Here is a 17,688-nt window from a genome sequence, read left to right on the forward strand (position 1 = left end):
TTCCTTCTGGGTATCCTGAGTGTTTTTCTGGGTCTTGAGTGCTTTGGTTTAGTGTCACACTATTATGAATCAGGAGAAACTCAGCTGAAATCAGTGAGGTCAGTGTTGCGTAAGTAATGTGAGATGAGTTTGGCTGGGATTATTCTAGGGCTTTTCATATCTGTAATTCTTTCTGGCTACAGCTCTGTGTTTGGACGCTGTTACACATATGAGGCTCAGATGGGCTCAGGAATTTTTACTGTCATGGTGTTTAATACTAACTTGGACCACATATGTTGGTAAAAACATCTGACCTGCCTTGTCTCTCTTTTAACATTGCATTTCCCTGATGGTCAATGTAGTACACTCATGAGAAATTACAGATGTGAAGAGAGTGGAGCATGGAAAATAATCTGTTTCCTCCACCCTCCAATAACATAACTGGTGTGTAGTCTTTGCTGTCTGAAGATCAGAGCTGTAGTTTTCCATTGGTTTGAGGAAGAAATGTCATCTGAATGCAGAAAACTTCTGCAAATTAGCAATTTCAGCCCTACTGCCCTCATTTGCTGAGGAGGAAGCCAACATATGCTGCGGATTGCAGGTTTCAGGCTCTTCTGGCTGACGTATTTTAGCAGAGGTGATTCTTCACTGAAAGGTCCTGCTTCCAAATCGAATACATTAGATAAGTGTAATTACTGACCTGTATGTTCCTCATGTCTTTAAGCTTCGTTGTCTAGCTTCATCTGGTAGACAGAGAAGAAAAGGTTGTTCAGCTGCGTGGATAAGTAATACTCAAACTGCTAGATAATGAAGTGGAGAAGCTACTCATATTGCTTTCTGGAAAGTCTGTATTTCATCTTTGTTTATTGTTTTTACTGAATTTGCTTATGCTTTTAAACAACGTATGATGTATTTCTTCTCTAAGCTCTAACTCAGCCTCCCTGTCTTCTATATTTTCTCAATATTACAAGTAGTAATGTGTTAGTTTACATCTTCTATTTTTTTTTTTTTTTAAATCACATTATTTTTGCTAGGCATGTTTAGCTACCAAGGTAGTACTGGAAACAGTCTGTGCTTGTGATGCATAGATGTTTACATCGGAAGTGTGTGTTGGTCATTAAAAGTGCTAATGAATAGCTCTTTTGCAAACAGATGAGAGGGTGGAAATGCGAAATACCAATTCTGAGGCAAAAAAAAGCCCTGTTAATTTTGTTTGTGTTAAGAATCTTGTAGGGCTGTCAAAGGACTTACATTACTTCATACATTACTTCATCTCTGCATGTTCTTTTTACTGGAGCTAGAAGCATGTTAAGTTTAAAACATATTTTGTAATGTACGATTGTAACAAGCATTACTTCATAGCAGCAGTACAAGTTTCCTGGGCTGTTGTTTTCATGAATTGACTTTAAAATTTTTTTAATGATGTACAGCTGTAATAAGCATTTCAGAAAACTTTGAGATCTCTAGAGAATGAACTGTAATTGAAGTCAGATTGTCCAAAAGGCAAGAGACTAGAGTACAGAAGGAAATCAAATCCTGCCATCTTCAAGTCTGGGTTTTATGCTCTTTGGCTTTAAACCACTACAGCCATCAATCAAATTGAAACCCACATCACTTGGCTTTTGGTATCGCAAGTTTTCACTCTATTGTTCCATTGAGTTATACAATTCTGATTGATTTTGTGCATATGTATATATATTTCTAGGCAAACCAGAAGACTTCGTGATGCTGAACAAGAAAAAGACAGAATGTTGCTTAAGACCATTATAAAAGTTTGGAAACAAATTAAATCCCTCCGTGACTTTCAGAAGTTTACTAACACACCCATGAAACTTTATTTGAGGAAGTATGTTTTGATAACACTTCTTGTACTTCATTTGCCAGCAGTGGAGTTTTAATAATATTAGTCAATTTGGGAACTTTCAATTCTGATATGAAGGGTGCAAAAGTAAGAATTTGAGTAGTGTCTGGCACTGGTTGAGCCTGCCACTGTTCTCATTGAGTTTGGGGAGGAAGGAAGGTTAAAATAACAAGTAACAGAAAGGAATTTCTAAAGGCTAATGAGTAAAAAGAAAGTAATTATATTCATTCTGGATGGTAACTATCTGCTATCAACTCTTAGACTATGCATACTAGTATTTTTAAATAGAACACACTTGATATAATGAAATTAATTCATGGAGAAGTAGACTTATGTATTACAGACTTAATTGTAGCTCTTACGTTAATTTATGCAGCATGTTGATAACTTGTTTTGAAGGGAAGAGGTTGATCAGAGATCAGATGAAAAAACATATGAAGCAGAAATTCAGGCTGAAATAAATGAATTACTAGAAGAATGTATGGAAGAATATGAAAAGAAAATGGAGGAGTATAAAACGGAGCTACAAGAATGGAAATCCTGGAAGAAGACACAGGTTTGTTTAAATCATTCAGTTTCACAAAAAATAAAATTACTACTGTGTTCAAAATTTGTCCTTCTAGTACAGAAAAAAAACTATTTCAGGGTAGTTGTGCATGAATTTTGTAATGTATTTGGATACATTCTGTCTACTTAGAATTTGTTGGTAAATTAATTGTTAATTAAAAAATGAAAATGCGCTAGGTTTTTGTGAGCATTGTCTTCCTACTATTGATTTTCAGCACTTTGGCAGTTCTTTCTTTAAATTTAATAGTTTTGCAGCATTCCCATTAAATTCATGTCCTTCTTGCAAAGAAAAAAGATGGATGAATTTTGTATGTATGTGTGTGAGCGGTGAAGCAAAATAATTATGGAGTGTTTCTAATGAACAAGCAGTTGATGTCATCTCATGTACATTTATGTTCAGGAATGTCCCAAACCTGAAAAATTTAATTAGTATTCTAGGCTTTTACCTCTGAAAAGCTTTATTGCTAATAATCTGTACTGTAGTTAAGGTCTCAGTCGTGCTTCAAGGGGATATTGACAAATACAGGAGCTAGAACAATACACTGCGACAGGATGATCTTTGAAATAGCCTGTGGCAGTGCCAGCAAAATCAGACTTGCTTTCATAGTTATGTGGCAGTGTACTGGATACCCCAGGGTAAGGGTGATTACACTTGAATATGATTACTGCCCAATTTGAACACTGCGGGGTTTTGGATACCAAAGCAAAACAAAGTTTAAGGAAATGCTTCAAATACAGTTTTCAAGAATCTAGTGCGTCTGCTGATACTTTTATAGAAAGTTTTTTTACATAGCAGCATTTATGGAAGGCACTTAAAATGTTTGAGGGGAAGCTGATCTGCTGGTATTGGAAATTCCTGTTATCAGAACACTAGTAGGCACATGACTTATTAGTATCATGTCAATCCACTTGTAGGATAAGATGAATAAATGTAAACCTTAAAATGAAGGCAGATAGTCTTGAGCATTGGTCCTAATGGGAACTGTTCATCTACCTCTAGCCAGTTATGCCATCACAAATACCATGGTGGTTCCAGCCAAAGCTGCTCTCAGCATCTTTTTATTGAGTTAGTCACAAACTGTCTTGAGACTGAGGTGATTGTGGTTCTTTCCCTTTAGAGTGAAATGTAGTACACAGACCTTCCTTTCATGCCCAGAAGTACTTTATTTTATTTTACTCAAAGTACTTTTTGGTTAATCACTGCTGTCGGTGTCTTACTAGCACAGATCACATGAATCTAAGGAAGACACGAGAGGTAGAAGAGGCTAGATAAATTTAAAAGTAAATAGAAGAACAAAAAGGGTAACATAAAATTAGACCAAGAAAGAAAAAATATTTATTAATAAAAATATGTGAACAAGTTGTTTGGCTAAATACTTCAGTTAGTGAGGAGAAACTGTTTGCTTTCCTCACCTCCTCGTCTTTTGCCTATGGTGTCTTAAATCATGAAGTGACCGGTGCTTCCAAGCAAGCTGTACTTCCAAGTAGTCTGTGAGTCCGCAGAAGGAGGAGTTTAAAGTTGTTTAAAGCTGAACATGGACATGAACACTGGAGTTCTGTAGTTTAGGAGATGCTGAAAGGCATGTGGTGTTCTGCTTGTTTATTCTTCTCTTTGGCATAGAGGAAGGGAGGGGATCATTCTGCTCATGTAAAGATACTGCTAAGCTAAAAAGCTTGTGCTCCAAAGTTTGTGGCACATGTGCATTCACTTTGTCAATGTGTATGCAGACAATACATCTCGAAGAACTGTGTCTACTGGTTGAATAACCTTCCTTCAATCCTAACAGAATACACATGGTAACTCAGGATAAATGAGAAGTCAGCTGCTAGCCAGAATGTTCAAAAAACATGTTTATTTTGTAAGTTGCTTGGGAAGGTTAAGTAAATGTTTTGTTTGAAGTACATTATATTTTTGAAGCGTATGAATGGAATGCACTGCTGAATTCTGAATCTGAAGTAGTACTATGGAATGAAAGAAATCTTATTTTTGTGTGTGGTGATTTTAAAATTATACAGTCATTTCTCATACATGTTTATCACTTGTGAATCAAGAGAACAAGAGAAAAAAACGCTACTGATTGAAACAAGTTCAGGAAGAACATTATTTTTATATGCAGAAGTCCAAGAAGAAAAAGAAGAAAAAAGACATTCATGAAGAAGAATCAGTAGAAGATTGTGATCTTGGTGAGGAACGTGTAAAACCCATCCCACCTAAAATGGCCAATAGCCTGGAAATAGAGCAGCAGGTTAGAGAAAAAGCTGACAACTGCAGAAGGAAACCTGGAGAGCCTGCTCTGATTCCTGAACTGGTCCTGTCAGGAAGTATAACTCCAACTGAGCTGTGTCCTCGGTAAGATAAATGTTGGCCTGCAAATAACTTTGTTCGTGATTTTCTGCTGTTGTTTATTAATTGATTGATTGTACAACTTCAGAAGCATGCACTCACCATTCTGTTTAGACTAGTGATAAAACTACTGCTTTGGAAGCTGATATAACTTAATTCATTTTCAACTCACATGTAACCTTATATATACTGCCCTTGGAGAATGCATGTCTACACATTCCCTTTGAACCTTCTGATGTTCCTTGAGCTTCTGCAAAGAACAGTGGTGTGTATATATAAAGAAGTTGTTTTCAGTGTAGAGTCTAGGTCACTTCTGGCAGTACCACTCTCACTAGGTAGTCCTTTACACCAGGTCTGTGTTGTAGTCAACAACGGGAAAATAAAGAAATCCACAGAGATTTCACTGTGGATAAAATAAATAAATTTACTTGCTTGTGTTACTTTCCACATTTATACAATGTGCAATTTAACATACATCTAGCAGATTTTAGTCATTTAAAAACTGCTTTGTTTCATACTTATTCAACAAATAGCCTCATCAAGGAATATTGCTGGGCTGTTCTGATGCAATTTGATATCATTTGTTGTGCTTTGGAGGAACAGAGTAGAAGGGAATTTTGTTTCCTTAAATAACTGCTTTTATATGGAGGTGGCTTTAGTGGATCTAAAGTTTGATCTGTTCATTTTTAAATCATTTTATATTCATGAGAAGATAAAACAACTGTTAGATAATAGTTTTAAACTCATTCCTGAGTAGTGACATTTTTAGAAGAATACCATCTTTATTTAGGTGAATTCTGTTTCCCCTTGAGGAATCAGATTCTCATTAAAAATAACCAAAGAATAAAAATGTTATTAAAAATGATATGACAGCTTGTTTGACATATTTACAGAGCAGAAGTTTTGCGACGAGAAGATGTGAAGAAACGCTCAGCATTTATAAAAGTCCTTTTCAACTCCAAAGAAGTATCAAGGACTGTTACCCGACCAATAAGTTCAGATTTCAGAGTTCACTTCGGACAGATTTTCAATTTACAAATATTCAATTGGCCAGAGAGTTTGAAACTACAGGTAGATAATGATTTATCATAGTAACTTTTAAAAAGATAATATGAAATGTAATTACTCCTGTAATGCTTGTATTTCGCTCTATGGTAGTGTTGTAAAGACTGAAAAACCTGTGAAAGATCCTTTGTAAGTCATCAATCTTAAACCCTCTCCTTGCTTCTCCAGTCACAAACTTTCAACTTTGCTGCTACATTTCTGATGCTTGTGCTTTTCTCTCTCTCTCTCTCTCTCTCTCTCTCTTTTTTATATATAGCATGACTATGGGCTGCATGGGGGAAATTAAATAATTGGGACTTGTGATTAAATATGTTAGTGGAGCAGCCTCTTAATTTTAGAAAAACTGATTTATGTTGCAGATAAACTTACCAAAGTGGTGTTCTTAACATTATGGTCCACACAGTAAAATCATCATAATGATTGCTGGAGGGCGATAAGAAGAAAATTCATTGCTGGTAATGTCCATAATAGCACTTGACTTGATCAACAGTGCAGTTAAATCAAACCACCACCCCCCCCATTCCAAGTATGAATTAATAAATGAGTCACATGAATAATTTTCAGAGCCAATACAATATATTTTTAGGAGGAACACAGTCAGGATCCTATTTCTCCTGTTAGATGACTTTTCCTGTTAGGTAACTTATCACTGATAGTTCAGGGGAGGGTGTATACCCCTCGCCTGCTCCATTTATGTAATGCACGAATTGAAAGGGAAAAGGAATACCATCTTCTTGGATTAAAAACATCTGAATGGAGAAATCACTCACATCACTCTGAGCCTGCAAGTGGGCAGGAAAGAGGGAAGCAGCCTGCAGTAGTGCCAGAATGCGAACTGTGTGCCTTACCCTGTCTTTTGTGGTAAGGGAGAATTAGTGAGGCAGAATCCCTCTGGCATCTTATCATAGAATCATAGAATCATTAAGGTTGGAAAAGACCTCTAAGATCATCGAGTCCAACCGTCAACCCAACACCACCATGCCCACTAAACCATGTCCCTAAGCGCCTCATCTACACGTCTTTTAAATACTTCCAGGGACGGTGACTCCACCACTTCCCTGGGCAGCCTGTTCCAAGGCCTGACCACTCTTTCAGTAAAGAAGTTTTTCCTAATGTCCAATCTAAACCTCCCCTGGTGCAACTTGAGGCCATTTCCTCTCGTCCTATCGCTAGTTACTTGGCAGAAGAGACCAACCCCCACCTCATTACAACCTCCTTTCAGGTAGTTGTAGAGCGCGATGAGGTCTCCCCTCAGCCTCCTCTTCTCCAGACTAAACAACCCCAGTTCCCTCAGCCGCTCCTCATAAGACTTGTGCTCCAGGCCCTTCACCAGCTTCGTTGCCCTTCTCTGGACACGCTCCAGCACCTCAATGTCCTTCTTGTAGTGAGGGGCCCAAAACTGAACACAGAATTCGAGGTGCGGCCTCACCAGGGCCGAGTACAGGGGCATCTTCACCTGATGTCTGTGACTGTCACAATCAGTTGAATATTGTAGGATGCTCTTTAAAGCCTAGAGTTTGTCGTACTATTCTCAGGTGCATTAGAAAGGTGAGGAGGATATACTTTTAAGAAGAATTCAGACCAAGTTAGCTGCTGGTAGCTGAAATGTCTGCTAATTGGATATTTTAGAAAGTAAATGAATACAACTGCCCTAAGTGAATTATTTCATGCTTAAGTCATAGTAAAACCTTTCGTCCAAATACCCTACAATATGTTTTCAAGTTCTCATGAATACATGTGTAAATTTTTTACTATGTCTGTCACCATGTTTTTTTCTAGATATATGAAACAATGGGTGTGAGCAGTACCTCCTTGTTGGCTGAAGTGTTCATACCTGTTCCTGAGACTACAATTCTGACAGGCAGTGCTCCTATGGAAGAAATAGAGTTCAGCAGCAATCAGCGTGTGATGTTGGACCATGAAGGAGTTGGGAGTGGTAAGGACACTCAGTCTTTCTCAGTTCAATCTTTCTCATTTTGCTGAAACCATGTAGCATCTGTGAAGGAAGAAAAAGCCTTTGGCATAGCTTTCAAGGCATAGCCTTTCCTTCCAACCCAAATGGAAAGCCTTTCTGTAGGTGGAATGGAATCTTTCACTCCTTTTGTAGAGCAGAGTCCTTCCCCACAGCATGCAGCAGAATCAAGTTGTTTCACATTACCCCATTTATTTAAAAGCACAGGTTATTTGACTACTTATTTTCAGGAAGTATTTTTTAAAATGTTTAGACATTGTATTTGAATGCATAAATATACTACTTTGGGTTTTTTCCCCCTTGATAGGTGTGTCTTTTTCATTTGAAGCTGATGGTAGCAACAAAATGACTTCAATGACCTCTGGGAAAGTATCCAATAGTGTCTCTTGGGCAGTTGGAGAAAAAGGAATCCCCTTAATTCCTCCAGTATCTCAGCAAAACACAGGCATTCCAAGGTAATATGGTATGAATTTTCAGTAATTCATGGGAAACTGGTTGTACTAGTATTTTAAAAAAATAGACTTTCATAATCAAGAATTTTCCTTTTTCCTTAAGTTTAGATATTTTACTTTGCGCTGTAACCCTCTGCAGATATCTTAGGGTACACGTTTTTGGTAAACAGATTTTAGTTAGAAATTTTGTCTTTTAGTATATTATTTATAGACAATATTAAAGTTAAACTCAAGCTGATTAATTCACTTTTATGATTTTCTAATAGCAGCTGTATATATTGGCAAGGAACTTTCCTGTAATCGTTTTGCTAAGAACAGAATCTCCAGCTCTTTCTTATCCAAAGTGCATTTGGGGACGCTATTGGGACACATGCTTTAAATGCCTTTTCTGTAATTAATGATAAAAATTACACTATGAAAGCAGTAGAAGTTAGTATGGGGGATTGACACTGTTAGTGAATTAATCAGTGAAAAATTCTCATCTGTCGGATCATTCCAAGATAATACTCTCTCATGATTTTTCTCCATCAGAAGCCTGTTGACCTGCAGAAATGAGTATATTATTCCATTCAAAACAATCTAATTTGCCCTGTGGCTCCAAGTTGGATATTGTAGATTATTTGTCCATTTTCTTGCTGTTATATAATTCCAGTAAAGTCAAGGAGATGATACGTAAAGTCTGCTTTTGTAATGTCCGCAGGTAACTTCACTGTAAAGCCTTAAAAGTTTTCCCATACTTGTTAACACTGAGCAAGTACCTCTTCCAGCTGATTAGATTCTGTCAGATTTTTGTTTATTTAGACTCTAGACATTGGCATCCAAATCACTCTGTTACTATTTTTGACCCAAGATGCAGCCATTAGAGTAATTTGCTGATCTGCATATGAGTAACCTGCTGACTTCAGTGAGACTAGAACAGCATGAGATTAAAACATAAGGATGCATTCCCAAAGGCTAACTTCAAAATCGGGAGACTGGTCACTGTAGTAAATGGAAAAATGGGGAATTTCAGAAGGAAGTTAGCTGTAAAACACTCTTCTTTGAATCACCCTCTAGAGACAAACAGCCTTCTGAGACTTTCCATTGTCTGTTGTGAAAGTCAGAGACAAGATTTTCATGCCTAAAGTTAGTTTTTGCTGCCCATTAGCTTTTCAGTACAATTGTGATTCAGTATGCATTTGTTCAAGACTGGTGCCTAAAGATATAATCTTGATGTTACTGCTTTGTCTGTTGCTCCAGTAACTACTGGATATTTGGCTGATTCTAACCAAGCGCAAGAAAGATCGTAAGTTCTTAAAGGTTTCTTGAAAATATTCAGATAAGTAGAGAACAAAGACTCAAATTAGCACCCCTAACAAGAGAAGGGGCAACATCCATCTTCTGTGGTATAACAGAATAATAACATGCATGTTCTGGTTTATTGGGTTTATGTGGCAAGGTTTTGGTAGCGGTGGAGCTTCAGGGGTGACTTTTGTGAGAAGATGCCAGAAGCCTAGCCAGCAAGTCAGTGTACAGATGGCCTCCAGACTACCTACCATACTTCGTTGCCTACTGTGAATACAAGAAAGTGAGCAGGAGCATCCAAAGGATAAGGAGTGGAGCTGGGACTCGTCGTGTCAGGGAGGACCAAAAGCAGATCTGCACCACAATGGAGAAGGCTGCAAAGGTGTCCCAGCACAGGCAGTGCCCTCGCCAGCCACCTTGCAGTCCTACAGGAGCTGAACATGACAGGCAGAGCAGGGTGCTGGCAGCAGTCGCAGACATGACGAGGGGATGAATCTGGCCCCAGGGTCTATCCAGAAACAGCAGGAAAGGGGGTGGAGGCCAAGGCTGCAATGCAGGTCTGAGAGAGCCATCCAGGAGACAGGTCAAAGACAGGATCTGAGACATGGCGCAAGCAAGGACTGTACATCTGAGAAGTTCTTTTCAGTATGGATTGTCAAAACTTTTATGTTAAGTTTCATGCTGTGAGGCAATTTATCATTTTACTTCTTAGTAATCAGTAACATGGAATAGTGTAGGTGTATCATAAATGTATCAATAAGCACCTTATTATCTTGTATAAAAGTTCCGTTCCACCAGTTTCCTTCATATTTCCCCCTTACTTTCTTTTGCAATTCATCATTCCCTCAGTTGCATAGCTACAATTAAGAACTGTGTTGTGGAATTTACTATTCAGGTTGTGGGAAGTTTTTTGGTTTTTTCTAAGATTGTTTTAAATACTTTTTTTATATTGCTAAATCACATATGGTTTAGGTTAAGTTCTGTCAATTCTCTCTTTTTAGTGCTTTAAAAAATATTGATGCTATTGCATCCATTGGCACATCGGGCTTAACTGACATGAAGAAACTAGCTAAGTGGGCAGCAGAAGCAAAACTTGATCCAAATGACCCAAACAATGCAGCTCTGATGCAGTTGATCATGGTGAGTGGCTTTTTCAGAGCTGTAGGGCTAATGAGCTGTGAAACACCTAGTCACCAGTACCTTCTCAGGCAATCTGCGTGCATGCCAGGGAGGTAGTAGCATTTGAATTTGTGATGGACATACTTGTATGAGTGTTAAGAAGCAAAATGTCTATTAAAAATACGATTTATTAATCCATTTAGTAGTGGGTTAAATTATTAATGAGTATGATTTATTAATCCATTCAGCAATATTCCAGTGGTGAAAAATAGGTATAATAATAATCAGCAAACTGATTAATTTATAAATTAAAAAAAATACGGATTTTGAGTTTGTTGATTCCTTAAAGTTCAGGGGTATTCCCAGTGTACTTGTATGGTATTAAATAAGAAGTTGCTCATTAGTGACAATTGCACAAAGAGATCTAGTGTATTGTAGAAGTTAGGACTTTTCTAAACATCAAATTGAGGAGCTATTTACATAGCTGAAGTTGTGTAAATGAATTGTCTTTACAGTACAGGTTCCTAGGTTACTATAACTATGTTATAATTTTCCTACTCTTTAATGTTTTGTTTATGTTACAAGAAAATAGAAATTTATTGTATTCTTAAATGTATAAGCTCATATACTTTGCTCAACAAAAACCTACTTTAAAACACTTACTGTTTCAGTCTCAGTTTGATCCATCTCAGTTGCTTTTGCTTAAAATGAACATCCTTGCAATATGCATGTAAGACTTACGAAAGTTATTTTATAGACTCGTGTCACTTTATATGAAAATGTTTATAATTTTTTGAATATTTTTTAGGTTGCTACAAGTGGAGAGGCACACGTTCCTGATTTCTTCAGATTGGAACAGTTGCAGCAAGAATTTAATTTTGTTTCTGATGAGGAATTTAATAGATCAAAGAGATTTCGACTCTTGCAGCTCAGAAATGGGGAGGTGGTAGAGTTCCGAAACTATAAGCAAGTCCCTTTACATGAACGAGAAATCAGTGAGAAAATCTTCCAGGTAGAATGTTATATGAAATATTTCTTTCCTAGTTTTAATGCTAATAATATTTGACTTGCAATTAAGTCAATTGGTCCCTTAAAAAATGTACGTGTAAAAAATGTTAATTTTATTCCTTCAGTCTTTTCTAGTGTTATTTTAATCTAATTAAGATAGCTTCCTTCCAAGGCAGTAGTTCCACAGCTATACTGTGGAAGGAGAAAAATAAGACACAGCAACTGCTGTAGACACCAATGTTCTAAGATACTTTTTTTTTTAAAGGTAAGAGACTTTTTTTTAAAGATGATTTCAAATATAGAATGGTAATGCAAAGATAATTCAGGCTTAGGCTTATTAACTTTTGAGCCCTTTCTGTGGAGACTGCTGGAAGCAATGACTCTAACGGGAATTAAAACCTTTTTATGTTTTTCTACAGCCGATGTTGCAGTTATTTCTGTTTTAGTACATTGTTCCAATTAGCTTAGCCTGTCCTTGCCTGTCTGTTAATTACTTTACTGAAATGCAATGTGTGCATTTTTTATTTGGGTCATACTTCAATTATTTTTAATCTCAACTCCATTATTAGTGTTAAGTCACGCATTCTTTTGTTCTTTAGCAATTCGTGTAGCTAAGGAGCATTTTAGTGTGTTCATTGCCTTAGTAGGATCAGATTCATCTCAGATTCTGGCAACTGCTGCTTACTTCTTCTTATATAAATTTCTTTGCAGAATTCCTTTCTTCCATTTCTTTTGGGTTATATCTTTTTTTTAAAGATACTTATTAATTCAATCATGTCTGGCTCTTTTCAGTAAATATTTTTCCTTTTTAAATTTTAGGTCAATTTTTTATCTTTTATTTAAAGATTGTGCCACATCTTTGATACACATTTCTGATCCAGTTTATTTTACAGACTAACTCTGTTCATTTCATGTTATCATTCAAAATTGAAAACCATAGTTTAAGAATTGTTTTATTTGTTTTTTTCTATTAAGGGTAAATTCGATAAACTCATGATCACTCATTCCAAGTTCATTTTATATGACACAATCTTCAAAACTAAATTTAAAGTGGTATTGTTCCTAGTTGGTTTACTAGCTATTTGGCAAAGAAGTCTGAAAATTCATAGAATCGTGGAAATATTGTTTGGAAAATATTGTCTGGAGGTCATCTAGTCCTGCTTTCCACTGAAGTGGTGGGATTGTTGCCAGCACTAGATGAGGTCAGCTGTGTATTTGTCTAGCCAAGTCTTGAAAATCTCTAAATGGGAGATTCCACAGCCTTTCTGGATAACCTGTTTCAGTGCTGCACTATCCTTCCAGTGATTATTTAAAAAAAAAAAAAAAAAAATCATGTCCAACCTGAGCCTTCCAAGTTCTATTTAATGGCTGTTTTCCCTTGTTATATTGTCTGGAACTACAGAGGTGAGTTTGGCACTCTCTTGTTTGTAACTGCCCCTCAAATAGTTGTGGGGGGATATTGGATTATCATTAATCTCTTCCTCACCAGACTGATTAAGTTGAATACCTTGTCCAGTGCAAGAAAGACACTGAAATACTAGAGCAAGTCCAGCACAGAGCTACCAGAATACCTACAGGGCTGGAGCACATGACGTACAAGGAGAGGCTAAAAGAACTAAGTTTGTTTTGGCCTAAGCAGGCAAGGAAGGCTAAGGGGGTATCTTATTGCTTCCTTCAGGTACCTAGTAAGACGGTGCAGAGAAAACAGAGCAAGACTCATCTTAGAGGCGAGATGATGATAGACCCAAGTTACTCCAAGAGAAATTCCAGTTAGTTACAATGAAAACATTTTTCACAAAGATGTATTCAAATTCTAGACCACGTTGTCCAGCAAGTTTGTAGAATTGCCATCTCTAGAGATACCAAAAATTCAACTGGCAAAGGCCCTGAGCATCCTGATTGGAGTTGTTCCTGCTTTGAATGAGGGTTTGGATCAGATGACCACGAGAAGTTTCTTCCAACTTACATTATTCTAAGATTCTGACCTCTTTTTGTAGGTCATGTTCTCTAGGCCTCTGACTGTCTTAGTAGTCCTTTAGGGGACCCCATCCAGTTTTTCCACATGCTTCTTGTACTGGCAGCCCCAAATTGGATACAGTATTTCAAGTATGCCCTCACAAGTACCGAGTTAGAGGGGCTAGTAATTTCTCTTTGTCTGTAGGCCACGCTACTGCTAATGTAGCCTGTGGTTTGCCAGAAAAACACGTTGTTGGTTGTCATTAAACCGTAAGCCCCAGATTTTTTTCAATATGGCTGTTATTCTTCTGGTTGCTTTCCAGTCTGTGCCAGCATATGGAGTTACTACACCCTCAATACAGAATTTTGCCTTTTCTTCATTGAGACTTCAGTTGTCATAGTCTTCAATTATTAAGAGCCTTCTGAATTGTGGTTCATTCATTGTATTAACCACTCTTCTTAATCAAGTATCGTTGGCTAAATTGCTGGCAGTGTATTGTGTCTCCTCATCCAGGTCACTGGTGAAGATACTGAGTAATATGGCCCTATAATCAACCCCAGGGGTACTTTGCCAGTTAGAGGACATTAACTGGACATTGAGCTGTTCACGCTTACTGTGAGAGCTCAGTTGTCCATCCTGTTTTCAACCCAGCAAGCCGTCCATTCAGTCCATTCAAACCCATATTTCCTCAGGTTATCCCAACCAGGAATAACTGCATTCTACTTGTTGACAGTAGTGATATTTTCAATCTATATCCTAGCTCTATTCTTAAATGACAAATTCTGTAGTCATACCTAAATCTGATAATGGAAGTTTCCTGTCATCAGTTAACCGTGGTAGGCCACTAAGCACCACACAGACACTTGTTCACTTCCCCTCTCCCTCCCATCCTGGACAGGGAAGAGAATTGGTGGAGCAAAAGCAAGAAAACTCATGGGTTGAGATTGTTTTTTCTTTCTTCCTCTTTCCTTCGCTTACAAAACTAACAAGCAAAAAAACAAGTGAACAAGTGATATAAAGGCACTTGCCACCTCCCACATGTAGACCAATCCCTAGCCAGTCTCTAAGCAATGGCTACCTTCCCCAAAACCGCCTTTCTTTCTGTTTCACTGCTGAGCATCACATTATACAGCATGGAATATCCCTTTGGTCATTTTAGGTTAGCTGTTCTTGTTGTGTCCCCTCCTACCTTCTTGCACACCCCCAACCTACTTGTGGGGGGCGGGGGGGCGGAGTTGGAAAAAGAGATAATCTTGACACTGTGCAAGCAGTGCTCAACAATAGTCAAAACACTGCTGTGTTATCAACACCATTTTAGTCACAAATTCAAAACATAGCACCATACCGGGTACTATGAAGAAAATTAAGTCCATCCCAGCCAGACCCAATACAGTTAAGCCATGAAACTGTCTTCTTTTTTTCCCACTGTGGTGTTTCCCCAAGTGATTCTGTCGTATTCATCCTCTCCAATCTTTTTACAGTGTACAGCACTAATATGCAGTACTGCTACAAAATCTTCTTTTGCTTTATAGTTTTGGTTCCATGTGTTCCTCAGAACAAATGGGTCCATCATCTCTACCAATAAACCCAGCAGCATGGGCTGTAGGATTTTGATAATCCAAGACATGCCATGCTCATGGGCAAGCAGAATGTCTTGATACACTTACGGAAATAAAGCAACATGAGTGTCTTGGGTCAAATGGGAAGAGTTTCAATTTGGTGTTCCAACACCAGAGTTGGGGCCAATCAGTCTGTATCTGAGTATGTGCTTTATCAAAAGTTTGTGATCTTTTCCTGTTTCTTCTGAAAGTTTATTTAATGCCAACAGTTTACTAACAGTTAACAAGTACTAACCAATGATTTACGGTACTTAAATCATATTGCAGTAAAAAGACTTCTGAAGGGAGCTATGCATATGCATGTACCAGTTAGATGTTCAACTTCCATTATTGGACTTCTAGCTTAGTCATTATTAGATCTGCCTAAAAATTAAGATTTCTGGCTCAGAGGAGCTATTCTTATTTTATTTTGTTGCTAACCTGAAGTTGTTCAACAATAATTATTATGCACGGGAAAATTATGGAAATAATGAAGATTTATTGTGAAAATAATGAAGCACTGTGTTTCCAGAACGTGCTTTCTGGACCCTTTATCTTATGAAAAAATTATGTTCTCTTAAGTAACAACAGTAGCAAAATGACCTGAAGATTGATTTTACTGAGTAGCTTTTACGTTATAACTTAGCTGTGGTTCTAAAGCCAACCTGATTTGCAGACTGCCATTAAGCTGCAGATCCTGGGAGATCCCCTGGACTTCTAGGCTCTGTGTTTTGCTTGGAAGCTGAGTGTCAGCTCTAGCTTTTTCTTAATTTATGAGACACTTTCCTAAACTTGTGAATAAAAGTTGCATCTGTCAGTACAGCTTTCATTGTAGTCCACCAGAATAGTAACCACAACCCTGAGAAATATTCCATCAACATACTTCTCACCAAGAACCAAGTGCTTCTCGTAAATCTTTTTCCTCTGGTGGTAACCAGTATTCATCTCAGCCCCTCAGTTAGGCTACAGACTCTTTTATCAAACCTCAGGCAAAGCAAAATCTTCACACTCTGGCTGCTTAAAGAGCTTTCACTTTCTCACAATGTACAAACAAAGATTTTTATTACGCTGTTAAATCTCTTCAATAATTGTTTCTCAACAAACTCTCCCACAAGTAGAGTTTCTTCCAGTGTTAGACACTATGAAAACTAGTTATATGTATTAATACACAGTTCAGATTTCAGGTTATCTTCCATCAATACTGCACCACTTATATTTAGAAAGAATTTCCCCTATTGCAGCTGCAGTAAGAGAAGCCATTTGGCTTCCAGTTCAAATGGAATTTCAGTTTACAGCAGCAGGTCAAAGTTCAGCTTTAAAAGAAGAGAGGGAAATCTTTAAGTTATTCATTGTAATTTAAACCACATGAATCTTGTAACTCAGTGGAATTCTTGTCTCTATTCATGGAAGTTTAGCAATACTGTTGCTGTATACATTAGCATTAAAAATAGCTTTATAAACCTCTGACACCTGTTTTGGTTTACTGTGATCCATACATTAATATTAATGAAATATTTACCATTTTTCTTGGATGTAATAAAGCACTGAATATATATCGAATCACAAACTCTAGTAAATATCTTTAGGACTATGAGAAGAGACTGCAAGAGAGGGATGTGATTGACAGCAAAAATTACCTGGATGCACACAGAGCAGTTGTTGCCAACTATCTACAGAAGGTAAGCTGCAAAAAATATGGATCCACCATATTTCTTTAGGCCATATGTTGCTTCTATACTTGGATGCTTGATTTCCGTGAATACTAAAAACTGATTCATCTCTAAGCATGACCTGCAGACATCTTTAAAATTCCAAGTTGGGCCTGAAACTGGTCTAATTGAACAAGTGGAGGTTTGTGAATGACTCATGTAATGTTATTGAAAAAGATGCAATATACAAAATGACCAGCCATTCTGGATTTTTCTAGCAGTTCTGTAAATTCTTTTTTGCTCCAGTGTCCCAGAGATTTGTACTGTTGTGTCCCAGGTATTCACTGATTTCCCTCTCCTCTCTATTTTCCCTCTTGTAAGCTGTGATGCTAAGAACGTAATTGTCTCCATGAAAGTGGACCTAACTGCTGTTAAAAATCATTTAATGCAATACAGAGTGTCTTGTCCTGCAGCCTAAGGCAGAGGGCATATCTTCCATCGCATTACCTTCATTGTGGTATTAGAGTAACTTCTCCCCCTTATCTTGATTTAATTTATTTTTCTAGTCCATTCATTCTGTTAGGATGACGTTCTCTTTAATCCTTAGGGGACAAAAATTATAGGAAAACATTGGTCATATAACCAGAGTTGTTTGCAATTCCAGACTATTTTGGCAAAACAGCAAGTGCAAAACATGGCTACCAGTTTCTTACCAGTACTAGAAATATCAAAAAGTGTAACAAATCCTAGCCAGCCAGCAAAACATGTCATATGATGATAAGGTTGATTTGATGTAGGACAAAACAAATTGTTTGTTAGAAAGAATGGTTTGT

At 37.4% G+C, this 17,688-nt stretch overlaps 1 protein-coding gene across 1 annotated transcript in view; it reads left to right on the forward strand.

Annotated features, from left to right (window-relative positions):
• CC2D2A (coiled-coil and C2 domain containing 2A) overlaps positions 1–17,688 on the forward strand; it is a 52,662-nt gene that overhangs the window by 13,132 nt on the left and 21,842 nt on the right. Inside the window, exons 10-18 of the mRNA XM_009573058.1 lie at positions 1,685–1,825; positions 2,240–2,396; positions 4,525–4,757; positions 5,645–5,822; positions 7,596–7,752; positions 8,096–8,243; positions 10,526–10,664; positions 11,452–11,655; positions 16,793–16,885. Of these exons, the coding sequence (XP_009571353.1) occupies positions 1,685–1,825; positions 2,240–2,396; positions 4,525–4,757; positions 5,645–5,822; positions 7,596–7,752; positions 8,096–8,243; positions 10,526–10,664; positions 11,452–11,655; positions 16,793–16,885 (1,450 nt within the window). The remainder of the gene's footprint in view (positions 1–1,684; positions 1,826–2,239; positions 2,397–4,524; positions 4,758–5,644; positions 5,823–7,595; positions 7,753–8,095; positions 8,244–10,525; positions 10,665–11,451; positions 11,656–16,792; positions 16,886–17,688) is intronic.

This window comes from Fulmarus glacialis, unplaced genomic scaffold (genome assembly GCF_000690835.1).
Source record: "Fulmarus glacialis isolate BGI_N327 unplaced genomic scaffold, ASM69083v1 scaffold25722, whole genome shotgun sequence".
NCBI lineage: Eukaryota > Metazoa > Chordata > Aves > Procellariiformes > Procellariidae > Fulmarus > Fulmarus glacialis.